This window comes from Nerophis lumbriciformis, linkage group LG32 (genome assembly GCF_033978685.3).
Source record: "Nerophis lumbriciformis linkage group LG32, RoL_Nlum_v2.1, whole genome shotgun sequence".
Taxonomy (NCBI): domain Eukaryota; kingdom Metazoa; phylum Chordata; class Actinopteri; order Syngnathiformes; family Syngnathidae; genus Nerophis; species Nerophis lumbriciformis.
This window is the reverse complement of record NC_084579.2, coordinates 21,910,533-21,926,968: the sequence shown is the minus strand read 5'-3', so window position 1 is coordinate 21,926,968 and position 16,436 is coordinate 21,910,533. Positions and strand designations below refer to the sequence as shown.

The window sequence follows — 16,436 nt, the reverse complement described above, 5'->3', positions numbered from 1 at the left end:
TATCGACCCTAGCTTCCCTGTCCTGCTGACATCAACTCCAAAACTGGACAGATCAGCTTTCAGGAAAAGAGAGCGGATGAGGGTATGCCTACAGAATATATTAATTAAAGAAAACTTTATTTATTACTCGCGGTTTTACGTAAATTATTATACATAAACTGTGTTTACCAATAATTTAGCTTAAAAACATTTATTTTTTTCAATCATTCGAGTACATTCGGGTAGTCTTGTGTAATGCAGTATTTTGTGTCTATTTAGGTATGGTTAATCGCGGAAAAATATATGTTCTTAGCGCGCCTGAAATGGGCTGTCTGCACTCTCAAAGTGCATTTTGTTGCCAAATGTATTTCATATGCTGTAAACCTTGTTCATAGTTGTTAGTTTCCTTTAATGCCAAACAAACACATACCAATCGTTGGTTAGAAGGCGATCGCCGAATTCGTCCTCACTTTCTCCCGTGTCGCTGGCTGTCGTGTCGGTTTCACTTGCATACGGTTCAAACCGATATGGCTCAATAGCTTCAGTTTCTTCTTCAATTTCGTTTTCGCTACCTGCCTCCACACTACAACCATCCATTTCAATACATGCGTAATCTGTTGAATCGCTTAAGCCGCTGAAATCCGAGTCTGAATCCGAGCTAATGTCGCTATACCTTGCTGTTCTACCCGCCATGTTTGTTTGTTTTGGCATCACTGTGTGACGTCACAGGAAAATGGACAGGTGTATATAACGATGGTTAAAATCAGGCACTTTGAAGCTTTTTTTAGGGATATTGCGTGATGGGTAAAATTTTGAAAAAAACTTCGAAAAATAAAATAAATGATAAATGGGTTGTACTTGTATAGCGCTTTTCTACCTTCAAGGTACTCAAAGCGCTTTGACACTACTTCCACATTTACCCATTCACACACACATTCACACACTGATGGAGGGAGCTGCCATGCAAGGCGCTAACCAGCACCCATCAGGAGCAAGGGTGAAGTGTCTTGCTCAGGACACAACGGACATGACGAGGTTGGTACTAGGTGGGGATTGAACCAGGGACCCTCGGGTTGCGCACGGCCACTCTTCCACTGCGCCACGCCGTCCCTAATAATAAAATAAGCCACTGGGAACTGATTTTTAATGGTTTTAACCCTTCTGAAATTGTGATAATGTTCTCCTTTAAGAAAGGTGATGTACTTTGTAATTGTCATTGATATTAAAATTGTCACTGATAATAAAAACAAAGAAACATTTTTTCCTCAAAAAAACATTTCTTGAAGGAGAGGGGTGTTGTAATCATGGGCATTATATATTTTGGTCAATACTGTAACTTAGCTTTTTGGTCATAAATGATAGCATGCGCTGCGGAAGTAGTCCATGACCCCTGATACCTATTTAAGGCTTTCAAAATGGTTGTCTCAATAAGACATGTTGCACTAGACATCAGCTCTACATGGAAGTCTTCCAATTTCCAAAATCATTAATAAAAGGGGTCAAATTTCTACATTAAAATAAAGAAGCAGAAGTTGACCAGCCTCAGTCTGAGCGTTGAGCAATAACAGCCACATTACAACAGCTATGGTCACACTACACAAGGTAGACAGACATGGACACTTTGGCCTCATCTACTTAGATCCAAATACCACACGCTAAACAGCGTGTGCAAACTGTAAAATTGTACTATTGTCCAGGGTGTACCCCGCCTTCCGCCCGAATGCAGCTGAGATAGGCTCCAGCACCCCCCGCGACCCCAAAAGGACAAGCGGTAGAAAATGGATGGATGGATTAGTAAGCGTGTTGCGAGAGATCTACAAAGACAATTGATAGCAAGTGCAAAGTGATTCAGACCACCCTATTTAAATGAGGTCTTTGTGTGTACAGTGGAACAGTTTGTACAGTTAAGCAAAGTTCCCCATAAAAACAATGTAAACATGAATAATTGGTTCATGCCTCAACAACAGTCTGTATTTCATAAAAAAAATAAAAAAAATAAACGTATTTTTCGGACTACAAGTCGCTCCGGAGTATAAGTTGCACCGGACGAAAATGCATAATAAAGAAGGAAAAAAACATATATAAGTCGCACTGGAGTATAAGTCGCATTTTTGGGGGAAATGTATTTGATAAAACCCAACACCAAGAATAGACATTTGAAAGGCAATTTAAAATAAATAAAGAATAGTGAACAACAGGCTGAATAAGTGTACGGGTTAGCAGGGGTGTATAATGTAGCCCGGAAGAGTCAGGGCTGCATGGGATTCTGGGTATTTGTCCTGTTGTGTTTATGTTGTGTTAAGGTGCAGATGTTCTCCCGAAATGTGTTTGTCATTCTTGTTTGGTTTTGGTTTTGCATCTGAGCCACATCAGAGTGATCAAAGAGCCGCATGTGGCTCCGGAGCCTCGGGTTGCCGACCCCTAGTCTAGTCTCTTACGTGAATGAGCTAAATAATATTATTTGATATTTTACGGTAATGTGTTAACAATCACACATAAGTCGCTCCTAAGTATAAGTCGCACCCCCGGCCAAACTATGAAAAAAACTGCGACAGTCCAAAAAATACGGTATATGTGGAATTTTGTGTGGATGGTTGTCCATCTGTGATGTAAACAAACCAGTTAATTTGGTGCTTAAAAACAAACGGGAAGAGAGCAAAGTAACATCTTTATTGTAAAATTGCATGGAGTGAGGTTCCACAGGCCTGGAAATATAGATTTTGTATATCCAACAATGGTGTCTTTGGAGATTTTTCTAACACAAATCAATTCGCAGTCTATTTGCATAAATTTTGTTATCACCTTTAAAAGTAAACGGATTAACAAGCTTGGCACTGCACTTCCTTTTAAGGGTTCCGCTTTATTCCCCATTTGTTCACACAAGGTGGTAAATGTTTCACCAAGAGTAGTGCTCTAATATATTTTACTGCTGAAAAACATTTTGTTGTGAACAAATGCATTTCTTTAAAGGGGAACCTTTTCTAACGTAGTAACAAATCGCCATGGTACAGTATTAGCCGCAACATCTAACTGCGGCAAGAGATAAGCTAGAGTCTATGTCAGCGAGTGTGTAATGCGCAACACTGCTATAGAACACCAATCTGTTCTGACTGAAAAACATGAACAATCATATTACAGTATCTGTAAAGTATTAGCCCACATTTCATTTTTTGTTCATACACAGCTAGCCAGACAGCATATGTATGTATTGTAGTTGTAATAACACGCATGAAGTGCTGCGTGTATTATAATCGATATTAAAGTGACTCACTCGATGGCCAGTTGTTCATCAGGTCCAAGGGGACCTTTCCTGTTGATTTTGGGTAAGCAATCCATTTATGTCGAAACAGCTTTGCTCCAAGTTCCATATTTATAGCGTCAAAAACGCTTTCATCTCCCTACACCGGCTTTCGTCTGCTCTTCCTTTGTGTTGGCTTCTATAAGCAGCAGTATATTTAGCTTCAAAAGAATAAGGTTGTAAATCCTCATTTGTCCAAAAATAGTTGGCTTTGCTGTCTGTTACAAAGTCTGCCATGATTAGAACATACTTGTGTTTGATTCCGGAAGTAGGAACACATGTTTCCAGAAGTCAGATGTGCGCTGCTATGGAAACAGAAATCAATGCACGAAAGACATCAGATTCAAATGATCAAAATACGGTAAATATTGAACATATTGCATATTGTTATTAACGTGTCTTTTACTGCATTATATATATTTACTTGCACTGTGTATATAAAACGTTGCTGGATGGTTTTGAAGTTGTTTTAGAGGGCTTTGAAGGCTACAACGGTGGTTCCCATTAGCCGCATCTTTCAAGGATTTTTTATCATCTTTAGAAAAAAATAGACATGCATTCTTGACTCTCATAATGATTGTGAGCGATGGGCAAAATTCCAAAAAAGTGCAGTTCTCCTTTAAAGATATATTTGAATATTGTTATTTTCCTGATAATAATGGACTTTACTATTGGCTAGTGACAAGGGCTGGGCGATGTATCGAGTTTGTAAGATATATCGATATATTTTTAAACAAGATATGAATTAAGAAAATATCGTAATATCGATATAGTTTTTTTCACGTTAAATTGACTAAACACCGCTTATTTGTTGTGTTCCTTGATTCTCCCCCGCTTCCTACTCCCTCTCAACACTCCATGGGCTACTTAACCCCTGTCCTTCCTCCTTCCAAGACATGCTTGCATGTATAAGAACATCCATGATTGGTTGGTTGTTTACTATGATGAGTCACGATTGGCTGAGATTAGGGCAAAACATTAGGGACAGGCCAATCAGAGGCAAGATAGGGCGGGTCATGGAACCAGGAAAGGAAATCACAACAGACATCCCAAATGACGACGCAAGAGTCGTAGTAGAGAAGAGGGAATTTTCAAGCGGGCGATTTATATATTAAAAAAACTAGTGGAAGATGGCAGAGGGATTCTCTTCTTCAGATTTTTCTTTTAGCTATGTAGAAGATTTCCAGGAAACCCACAGTGAGTCTACTTGGCCACATGTGGACAAATGTATGAGTCTGGATAAAACATTCCTTTGAGTTGTTTACCATGTAAGCCCAAATCAAAACTGTTCTCGAGTTGCAAGACGGGCATATTTCGCACGAGAAATGCTGCCAAAAATGTATGCCGAAGTGAGGAAGATCGCAGCCGCGCAATTAAGTCAAGTCACTTACTTGGCGCTGATCAGAACCGTACGTGTGTGACAGTCCATTACATCGTCGACTGGGAATTAAAAAGTGCCTGCCTGCAAATGTATTTTTTATCTGAGTTTGATACACTTTGTATTATTTGCACAGACAGCTATGTTTTTTATTTTACATAGAAATAATAGTTTTCTATTTCATTTATGTTATGTAATTCTGTGTAACATAAACAGTTTATTTTCTGTGCTGTTAAAGGGGAACATTATCACAATTTCAGAATTGTTAAAACCATTAAAAATCAGTTCCCAGTGGCTTATTATATTTTTCAAGGTTTTTTAAAAATTTTACCCATCACGCAATATCCCTAAAAAAAGCTTCAAAGTGCCTGATTTTAACCACCCGTCCATTTTCCTGTGACGTCACATAGTGAAGCCAACACAAACAAACATGGCGGAAAGAACAGCAACCTATTGTGACATTAGCTCGGATTCAGACTCGGATTTCAGCGGCTTAAGCGATTCAACAGATTACGAATGTATTGAAACGGATGGTTGTAGTGTGGAGGCAGGTAGCGAAAACGAAATTGAAGAAGAAACTGAAGCTATTGAGTCATATCGGTTTGAACCGTATGCAAGCGAAACCGACGAAAACGACACGACAGCCAGCGACACGGGAGAAAGCCAGGACGAATTCGGCGATCGCCTTCTAACCAACGATTGCTATGTGTTTGTTTGGCATTAAAGGAAACTAACAACTATGAACTAGGTTTACAGCATATGAAATACATTTGGCAACAACATGCACTTTGAGCAGACAGCCCAGTTTTCATCAATTAATATATTCTGGAGACATACCCTCATGTCAGCAGGCCAGGGAAGCTAGGGTCGATATTCTTCTCTTGATCATCTTCGGGACGGTGTGAGCCAAGACATCCAGGGGGTTTAGCTTGCTCGTCTGCGGGAACAAACTGCCGCTATTGCTTGCCGTGCCGTGTGAGCAATTTTGTCCCTGAATTGCTCACACACTCCGGCAGATTCAATGGGGGTCTGGCGGCAGATTTCTTTGACTTTATCGTTGGAAATGCATCTGCTTTGAGTGTCGCAGGATATCCACACATTCTTGCCATCTCTGTCGTAGCATAGCTTTCGTCGGTAAAGTGTGCGGAACAAACGTCCAATTACTTGCCACTTTCGCATCTTTGGGCCACTGGTGCAACTTGAATCCGTCCCTGTTCGTATTGTTACACCCTCCGACAACACACCGACGAAGCATGATGTCTCCAAGGTACGGAAAACAGTCGAAAAAACGGAAAATAACAGAGCTGATTTGACTCGGTGTTTGAGAAAATGGCGGATTGCTTCCCGATGCGACGTCACATTGTGACGTCATCGCTCCGAGAGCGAATATTAGAAAGGCGTTTATTTCGCCAAAATTCACCCATTTAGAGTTCGGAAATCGGTTAAAAAAATATATGGTCTTTTTTCTGCAACATCAAGGTATATATTGACGCTTACATAGGTCTGGTGATAATATTCCCCTTTAATACCCATCTTGACTAACTAGGTTAATAAAAGTGCCACTGACTGTTTACAGTACAGTTGTCAATCACTTCAATTCCACTAAATCTCACTCAAAAATGAATTTATATGTACACTTTCAGCGGAAAATATATCGAGATATATATCGAATATCGAGTTTAAGTAAAAATATATATCGAGATATACGTTTCCGTCCATATTGCCCAGCCCTACTAGTGACAAAGTATGTGTGCATGCAGGCAGAGCGGCTGCAAATGCAAGTTCAGCTGTTGTTGTTGTTGTTTTGGCTTTGATAGTAAATTGGAAGTCACCACTTGTTATGTTTGTTTAAATAAATAATAAATGGGTTGTACTTGTATAGCGCTTTTCTACCTTCAAGGTACTCAAAGCGCTTTGACACTGCTTCCACATTTACCCATTCACAGACACATTCACACACTGATGGAGGGAGCTGCCATGCAAGGCGCTAACCAGCACCCATCAGGAGCAAGGGTGAAGTGTCTTGCTCAGGACACAACGGACATGACGAGGTTGGTACTAGGTGGGGATTGAACCAGGGACCCTCGGGTCGCGCACGGCCACTCTTCCACTGCGCCACGCCGTCCGCTGTTTGATATACAGTACTATATAGCCGCATAGAGGTTGTTCAGTTACCCGGTAGGAGAATATCCTTAGTTGTGATTGTAAATTTGCCTTACTGTGATGGAAAAGGAATTCAGTGAAAGTGTTGTGTTATGTCTGCAATGAACTTTGCAACCATTGGCGCAGGTGTTTTCGAAATCAGTAAGTGTTTTTTTTTTTATTATTATTTTATCAGTTAGCAAGAGCTTTTGAAGGTAATCGGGTTTAGCTCGGAATTGCCCTTCCAATCCAACATTCCGTTTTCCCTTTTGTTTAAACAAAGCAGTTCATGTTTAAGTAAGAATTGTTGCAATACATTTTACTCTTGAAATGAACATCGTAATTGTGGAAAAAATAGGTACCTAAGAAAAAAAAAGAAAAAGCATCCATAATTAATTATTAATCCATTATTAATTAGTAATCAATCAATGTGTTGCTAAACAGTTCTTACTTCTTCTGAAGCTCAGTCTACCAATGCAATCGTTTTATTTATTGCTTTACAACGTTGGCACCATTAGTCTCTATCTCAACTCGGCCTGGGTCGATAACAAATTTTGCTAGACGATACGTTTACCTACATATTATTGTAGATAAACAATATTATTGTCAAAATGATTTTGAGTCAAAATGATTTTGAGACCAAATTAACCAATGATAATACAAGTATGAAATATACTTGTATTTCTGGTATATTTTAACATTGTAATTGGAATGTAAACGTTTACATATCAAAGTTAAATAACATTAAACATAAAATATACTGTGTAGCAAAATTTTGCAAAAAAAACAAGACAAAAAGCAAAAAAAGAGTTTGTTTCTGTTGAGGAATGGCGGACCTTCATATATAATGTCCATCCATCCATCCATTTTCTACCGCTTACCCCTTTCGGGGTCGCGGGGGTGCTGGAGCCTATCCCAGCTGCATTCGGGCGGAAGGCGGGTACACCCTGGACAAGTCGCCACCTCATCGCAGGGCCAACACTGATAGACAGACAACATTCACACTCACATTCACACATTAGGGCCAATTTAGTGTTGCCAATCAACCTATCCCTAGGTGCATGTCTTTGGAGGTGGGTGGAAGCCGGAGTACCCGGAGGGAACCCACACAGTCACGGGGAGAACATGCAAACTCCACACAGAAAGATCCCGAGCGCAGAATTAACCCCTCTTCCACCGTGCTGCCCTACTCGTGTTGTATTCATCTCAGACATTTCTCTTGTTGGTTGAATCAACGATTTATTCTGATATTAACAGATATACTAGACAACTTGTCTTGTATTAGTAAATAAGCAAACAAAGTCTCCTAATTTAGCTGCTGACGTATGCAGTAACATATTGTGTCATTTATCATTCTGTTATTTTGTCAAAATTATTAGGGACAAGTGGTAGAAAATTAATTATTAATCTACTTGTTAGTTTACTGTTAATATCTGCTTACTTTCTATTTTAACATGTTCTATCTACACTTCTGTTAAAATGTAATAATCACTTATTCTTCTGTTGTTTGATACTTTACATTAGTTTTGGATGATACCACAAATTTGGGTAATCAATCCGATACCAAGTAGTTACAGGATCATACATTGGTCATATTCAAGGTCCTCATGTGTCCAGGGACATATTTCCGGAGTTTATAAAATAATATAAAAAATAAAAACAAACGAAAGAATATCAATGTAATCATAGTAGTGTCGACTAGATACGCTACAGTACTTGGTATCATTACAGTGGATGTCAGATGTAGATCCACTCATGGAGTTTGTTTACATTGTGGCGCCGGTGAGCTACGGTGTGTAGTGAAGCATGTTTAGCTATTCCTCGTCCTGCAGGGGTGATACTTGTAAGAAACGTACTTTATTTTTCGCCATGAAGGCGAGGATTAGTGGTTTAGAAGTAGCTAAAACACTGCCGACTGGGGCTGGACTTTAGCTGCTAGCTAGCTAGCCACGTCTTAAAGCACTTCTTCCTGACGGCGTTTCAGTGTTATAACTTCACCTTTATCTTTAGTTTTTAAGCCAAAATGCGTCCGTTCTCCCTTTTCTGTCGACATACTGTGTCTGTTTGTAAGTACTACGTGATTGTGCACTGCGGAACATGATCGTCTGCTCCTAAACCAGCAATGTCATGACGTGACAACGACGGAGGCGCGGGGGGGTGGCGAACTGGTACTTTTCAGAGGCGGTATAGTACCGAAAATGATTCATTAGTATCGCGGTACTATACTAATACCTGTATACCGTACAACTCTAGTTCATACTGTAGGGACGGCGTGGCACAGTGGAAGAATGGCCGTGCGCGACCCGAGGGTCCCTGGTTCAATCCCCACCTAGTACCAACCTCGTCATGTCCGTTGTGTCCTGAGCAAGACACTTCACCCTTGCTCCTGATGGGTGCTGGTTAGCGCCTTGCATGGCAGCTCCCTCCATCAGTGTGTGAATGTGTGTGTGAATGGGTAAATGTGGAAGTAGTGTCAAAGCGCTTTGAGTACCTTGAAGGTAGAAAAGCGCTATACAAGTACAACCCATTTATCATTTATCATTTATAATAACCAGCCGGTGTTAATGATTTATGTTCCTGTGGTTTGGATGTTATTTTTTCCCAAGTTTGCCAGCACACCGTCCGTACCTGAAGGGTGATTGGCGGAGAATGAGGAAGCCGTTATCATAAGATTGGTAATAAAATAAAATAGCGTTGGAGTTTGTGTAATTTCTTCTGAAGGCTACAATATATTATATTACTTTAAATTGTTTTCAAGGTGTGGCCTTTTTCAATTACATTAAGGGGAAACCCTGTTTATGTTCGATGTGGATATTGTATCTCAGTTGTTTAGACAATGTTCAGACAAGTTTAAATTGGGGCATGGCATTTCTTAATGGAGAAAAACGTTAATGACTCTTGTTTTCATGTAAACATTTAAGCGAGAGAGCAGGCCAGCTAACACTAGTCAATCAATAATGTTAGCAACGTCTAGTTATCATTCACCAGTTTTCAACCATTTTAATACTAACCGTCGGGAGTTTTCCTGTAGTTATTACTGTCAGAATAATTGTATCTAAGTTATCACAAAACTTTGTGTTGCCATGAGTTCCCAGCGAGAAGACAAAAGCTGTCTTTGATCCTACCAAGAAGAAGGCTTGTAAAACTCCAGTGTAGGATGGGAAGCAACATGACGGTGTTCTGTTTCTTTGATGTATTGTAATCCACAGAAAGATTTTGTCTTGACCCGAGAACTACAAAGCGGAGAGAAAGCAGGACCTGCCCAAGTTCCAGGCACCTCTTATTTGAACTCTTTTACGACCTTTTCTTTTAACTGTTTTACAACCTTTTCTTTGAACTGTTTGTAATGAAAGGCGATGGCAGTTTACGACCCTTGTCCCTTTAGAAACAGCTCTTGCCATGTAATCAGGGAAAGTCCAAATAAGTACGACCCTTGTCCCTTTAGAAACAGCTCTTGCCATGTAATCAGGGAAAGTCCAAATAAAAGAGGAGGCGTACAATCTTTCGTCAGGAGCGTGTTGGGAGACTGTTTGTAATGAAAGGCGATGGCAGTTTACGACCCTTGTCCCTTTAGAAACAGCTCTTGCCATGTAATCAGGGAAAGTCCAAATAAAAGAGGAGGCGTACAATCTTTCGTCAGGAGCGTGTTGGGAGACTGCACAAGAGTACAGCCCAGACGTTTCTCCTCAATTGAGCCAAATTTAATTCTGTCCCTGTTTAATTCCTTGCTTCTTGTCTTGTTTAATAGATGTCATCAGTGTTTGAACCTGACAATTACCATATAAGTGCATGTAAGTACAAATATAAGTACAAATGCCTGCAGCTGCTGAAACCAATGCAAAGAGTGACCGCTCTAGCAGCCGTAACAACGCATGCACATGGTGATTTATCGAGGCTGGCAATCCATTAGGGGGAAACCCTGTTTATGTTCAATGTGAATATTGTATCTCAGTTGTTTAGACAATGTTCATACAAGTTTAAATTGGGGCTTGGCATTTCTTAATGGAGAAAGACATTAATGACTTGTTTTTATGTCAACATTTAAGCCAGCTAACAAGCAAGCTAACACTAGTTGATCAATAATGTTAGCAATGTCTAGTTATCAATCACCAGTTTTCAATTGTTTTAATACTAACCGTCGGGAGTTATCCCGCAGTTATTATTACCATTTAAGTGCATGTAGCACAAACGCCTGCAGCTGCTGAAACCAATGCAAACAGTGACCGCCGTAACAACGCATGCACATGGTGATTTATCGAGGCTGGCAACGTTATCATGTTCATTTACATTTTATCATTGAAGTGACTTATCGAGTATCGGCCAAGGTCTATAAACGCTATATTATTTTATATTGTTTTTAATTGTGTTTAATATTGTTGTGAAGCACTTTGGAAACATTTTGTTGTTTAAATGTGCTATATAAATAAAGTGGATTGGATTGGATTATAAAGTCTGGATATTTGCCTTTTGAGGTATGTCAGCAATTCATGCAGCTGATCTATTTCTTCTCATCAGATGAGAATCCAAATTTGCTTTGGAGCCAATAACTTTAAAATTATTCATGTTATATAATCTCCACTCCTTAAACACGATCATGAAACAGCTTTCTATTTGTACTGTATCGTCTGCAAGTCCAGTGAAAACATTTCAGGTTCAATGGTAGTTATTATGACTCCTTAGAGAATTGCTGTGTGGTGAACAGTTCATTCTTCTATCCTAGTCCTGTCCTTCCCAGGGAATCCTAATGGTTCTCAGTTTGAACAAAAGAGTCCATACAGTCTTTGCCAAATGGCCACCAATTGTGCAACAATACTGTACAGACCTTTCCCTTGACCTTTGAGAGACATGCAGAGTTAAAAAACCTTAGGGCGTGTATGCTAGAAGGGCATTCGGATACAGCTTTTACTTTGGAAATACATTGTTAGAACTTTAAAAGACCAAACCTAAGAAAATCGAGTATTTTACTTTGATGCCGCAGTGAGAGGAACGATTTACGACATAGGCAAGTCTTCATTTGACCAGTGGCACCTGTCTGCAGTACATCAACTTCTTGAGGTTTTTGTGGCTCAGCTGTCGGCAAGTGGGCCAAAGGGTTACAGATGGGACTTGTAATTTCTTATATTTTTTTCTTTATATAGTTTTTTGATCCTCTAAATCACTTTCAAGTGTCATTTTGTGAAATGTTTTCAAACGCAGTCAACAGCCTAATAGCTCGAAGCCAAAGTCATGCTCATGTGAAAGTGCATTAATGGAACATTTCCTCTTCACATGATGTTAAGGACAGGAAACAAGGGAGGCAGCATTTCCCCTTAGTCCTAATAACACGTCCCTCCTGCATTTAGTAAGTGGGTGAAAGTGTTTTGTAAACATGTAGGACGAGGGGGTTTACGACACGTGGCCAGACTGGGTCAAAGGTAGAACTGCGCTACGCCAACAAATTCTTTCCACACACGACAAAGCCTTTTAAGTTCAAGGTTACAGCCTAAGTTAGAGGTGTATATCATCACTGAGCATAAGGACACTTTACCGGTCAAACTTGGAGCCACATATGGGTATGTACACAACAACATCATCTTTGTAATGCGCATGCCAGGCCAGTAGTTGGCGATGCCACTTAGTAAATAAAGAAAGACCAACAATTGCTTGACCATCCAGACAAAACAGTAATTTCAATACCGTTCAATGTAGGGCTATTCAACTGGCAGCCCTGGGGACAAATCCGGCCCTGTCGGGAATGACACCATTCCAGCCACCGAGTTCCGTTTAAAACTTTAAAAAAAATGTTTGCAGCAAATTCCTAAAAACACACGAGAGGGCTCCCATTGTATAGAGCAGGGGTCGGCAACCTTTACCAGTCAAAGAGCCATTTTGACCAGTTTCACAAATTAAAGAAAACAATGGGAGCCACAAAAATCTTTTGAAATTTAAAATGAAATAACACTGCATACATAGTTTTTTTCTTGCTTTGTGCTACGTATAAACCAAGGGTCTCAGACACGCGACCCACAGCTTAATATGAAAATTGAATGTTAGTGCGGCCCGCGAGTTTTATATGAATGGCGCTTGACAGCGTCATACTTGTCGACCCTCCCGATCTCCCGATTTTTCCGGCAGACTATAAATATCAAGGCAACTGTTCTCTCGCATGTGCCGTGATGGTACAGCATTTAGCGGCCACTAAAACCAGCGTGCCGGCCCAGCCACACGTTGTGTGGGGCTTCTGCTTGCTCACGTAAGAGACAGCAAGGCATACTTGGTCAACAACCACACAGGTTACACTGACGGTGGCGGTATAAAAAACTTTAACACTCTTACTAATAATGCGCCACTGTGAACCCACACCAAACAAGAATGACAAACACATTTCGGGAGAACATCTGCACCGTAACACAACATAAACACAACAGAACAAATACCCAGAATCCCATGCAGCCCTAACTCTTCCGGGCTACATTATACACCCCCGCTACCAAACCCCGCTCACCTCAACCGACACACAGAGGGGGGGAGGTTAATGTGTGGGGGAGCAGGGTTGGGGTGGGGGCGGGGTTTGGTGGTAGCAGGGGTGTATAATGTAGCCCGGAAGAGTCAGGGCTGCATGGGATTCTGGGTATTTGTTCTATTGTGTTTATGTTGTGTTAAGGTGCAGATGTTCTCCCGAAATGTGTTTGTCATTCTTGTTTGGTTTTGGTTCAAAGTGTGGCGCATTATTAGTAAGAGTGTTAAAGTTGTTTTATATGGCCACCGTCAGTGTAACCTGTGTGGCTGTTGACCAAGTATGCCTTGCTGTCACTAACATGTGCAAGCAGAAGATGCACATAACAAGTAGCTGGGCTTGCACGCTGTTAATACAGATTGTAGAGGGCGCTAAATGCTGTACCATCATGGCACGCCCTTATTATTATTTTAAGGGTAAAAATTGGATAATATTAATCCTGGAAGTTTTCTGCGAGAGGCACAGAAATCCGACAGTCTCCCGGGAAAAACCGGGGAGGTCGGCAAGTATGCAGCTGAGCCGCATCAGAGTGATCAAAGAGCCGAATGCGGCTCTGGAGCCGTGGGTTGCCGACCCCTGGTATAGAGGAACTTGGACCACAGTAAACATATTGGCAGATCCTTGCATTGACATTTTAACTTTGCTAGAAAACCAACAGCGAACACTGGGGTCCCTTGTGATTTACATAACCGAGGCTTTCCTCAAGGCACCCCTTTTTGTTACAACATTTTTTTGTAATGTGAATTATGTACCTAAAGTGTTGCTGTAGCTTGTTTACTTCAGATGCAGTCAGTAATCATTTGTTCAATTTCTTTAGTTATAGTAGTGGTGTTCCTCAAGGTTCCCCTTTAGGGCCACTCTTTTTTTATTATTTGGACTATTCAACTGGTGGCTGGCAAGTCCAGTTTAAAAAAACTTGTAAGACTCTTTCTTACAGATTCTTAAAAAAACTACTAGAGTGTTGTCATATAAATGGTCTTTGACTAGTCATGACTCCCACAAGTCAAAGCCTTGTATGTCTAGAACTCCGCTCACATGGGAAATAATTCACGTCGTGTATGAGCTGTGTTAAGAAGCATATTTGCTACCAACCCCAACCTCCAAAATATTTGTGCCTGTCCAAATTTGTTTGTGGCGGGTCATGTTTATTTGATGAAATTAGGAATGCACCTTTCTTAGAAAGAAATAGTCACATGTGCATGTGTGTTACAGGGCTAAGGCATGAATTTTTTCGAACGAATCATGACAAAAGGCAAATCAATTGGCAAGGAAAGAACTCCAGTCGAGGTGCAGAAATAGTTCATCAAATTTGAACTATATCATCAGATCATTTTAGTGGAAATAGTCATTATGAAATTAGGCATGCAACGGTTTATGGTTAGACAGTTATTGTACCAAATTAAAAAATTCCCTTTACTCTGTTAGTGTAACAGAGAGAGACCAGCCAGTGCTGTTGTGCCAGAGTGTAAACCTCACTCTGTCACCTTAAGAGTTTGCGCTAGACATCGAGTTGGCACGGTGTCTAGGGTTCTCCACTTTCATTCAGCAGACCCACTTTTGAGCCCTGGGCAAAACAGAAGCAGGGGCTGGGCCAGGCAGGCTGAATTTATACGAGCATATTTTAAACAAATCTGATGAATATCTTGACAATTAACCACGTAACAGTGATAATTTTGGTCGCAATAATTATATGACATTTTGGTAACACTTTAGAATGGGGAACTTATTCTAAGTAACTAAGACCTAATTTAGAGTTATTTGGACACTAGGGGAACATATAAGGGTTAAGGTTACTAATAAGCAATAATTCTGAGGTTACTGAGGGAAGACTCTTAGTTAATGGCTTACTGGTTGTATAATAAGGCCATGCAGAATAAGGCATTAATATGTACTTAATAATGACTAATTAAGAGCTAATATGTTACTAATTTGCATGTTAATAAGCAACTAATTAATTTTGAATATGTTCCCCATACTAAAGTGTTACCGAAATGTTTAATATTTTATACGTCACACTGATAGCACAAAGCCAGATTCAGTGTAGTAGACACAGGCAAATAAATAAATCCTAGCTGTACTTTAATTTCCATGGATTCAGCAATTTTGCAGAATATCTGTATGCAAGAGATGGAAACTGTAGTTTCTCATTAATTTACTCAATAATTTGCATTTTCAGGCACTAAAAAGCTGTTTTTAATGACTTTATTTACGTAGGATCAGCATGCTACATTCCATGTGTATTATGTATGGTATGTATGGCGTTATGTAACAGCAGGACATGATATATTTACTACCTATTTAGAGAGTATGCGTGTTTTACGTCTGTTATTTTTTATGCTTATGTTATTTAGCCATCCAATGTTGGCATATGGATCAGTGAGTCACATAAGACACCGTGAACTCTTTTGATATAAAAGGACCATGATCCAAAAGGACCTTGTAAACATTTTAGAGTCCCAGTGAGCATTAGTAAAAAGGATGCGTTATAAATATTTACAGGAAAGTGTTTTAGGAGAAAAACAACGCCAGCACTGCACATTTTAACATTGAAACATTGTTTGCTTGCTTACTTTTAAACAGTAATGATGTCTTTTTTCTTCCCGTGAGCATTTCCAACCTCCACCCAACCCCCCGGATACTTTCCTCACCTTTTTGCAGGGTTTTAATCGTGACTAGACTAAATGACAGCCGCCCGTGAGCAAACACAATGGCCGATACAAATAGAAAGTCCTTTGTGGAAATACCTGCAAAGGTCTGGGGTGAAGATGTGAATGCGTTCATCTTTTTTCAGCAGGGGATGGAAAGCACCTCCATCGGATCCATTGATGCTGTTGCTTTGGTTGGTGTTCCAAAAGTTCAGTTGTCTGCAAAACATTTTGAAGCATTTTCAGATTCGAGATTTTCTACTTGGTGCTGGATGGATAAAGTTCAGTAACTAATTAGAGGGAATTTGTGATTAAACAAGACGTTTTTCGTTATTGTTGGCCGGCTACTCTACTTCTTACGTTTCATGATAAATATCTGAAAGGGGCACTTGCGAGAGAGAATGCAGTACTGCTGATAACAAGGCCTAAAGAGTCACTTTGCAGCCATTACGGTTTCAGGATATCCTGCCCTGTCCGGAGAGAAAACATCCGGGCACA

The 16,436-nt window shown here is 40.2% G+C and overlaps 1 protein-coding gene across 2 annotated transcripts in view; it reads right to left on the bottom strand.

The window, feature by feature from the left end:
• Positions 1 to 16,436, bottom strand: part of scarb2b (scavenger receptor class B, member 2b) — a 63,194-nt gene that overhangs the window by 15,815 nt on the left and 30,943 nt on the right. For both annotated transcript variants that reach the window (XM_061927445.2, XM_061927446.2), the window contains exon 6: positions 16,038 to 16,157. In XM_061927445.2, the coding sequence (XP_061783429.1) occupies positions 16,038 to 16,157 (120 nt within the window). The remainder of the gene's footprint in view (positions 1 to 16,037; positions 16,158 to 16,436) is intronic.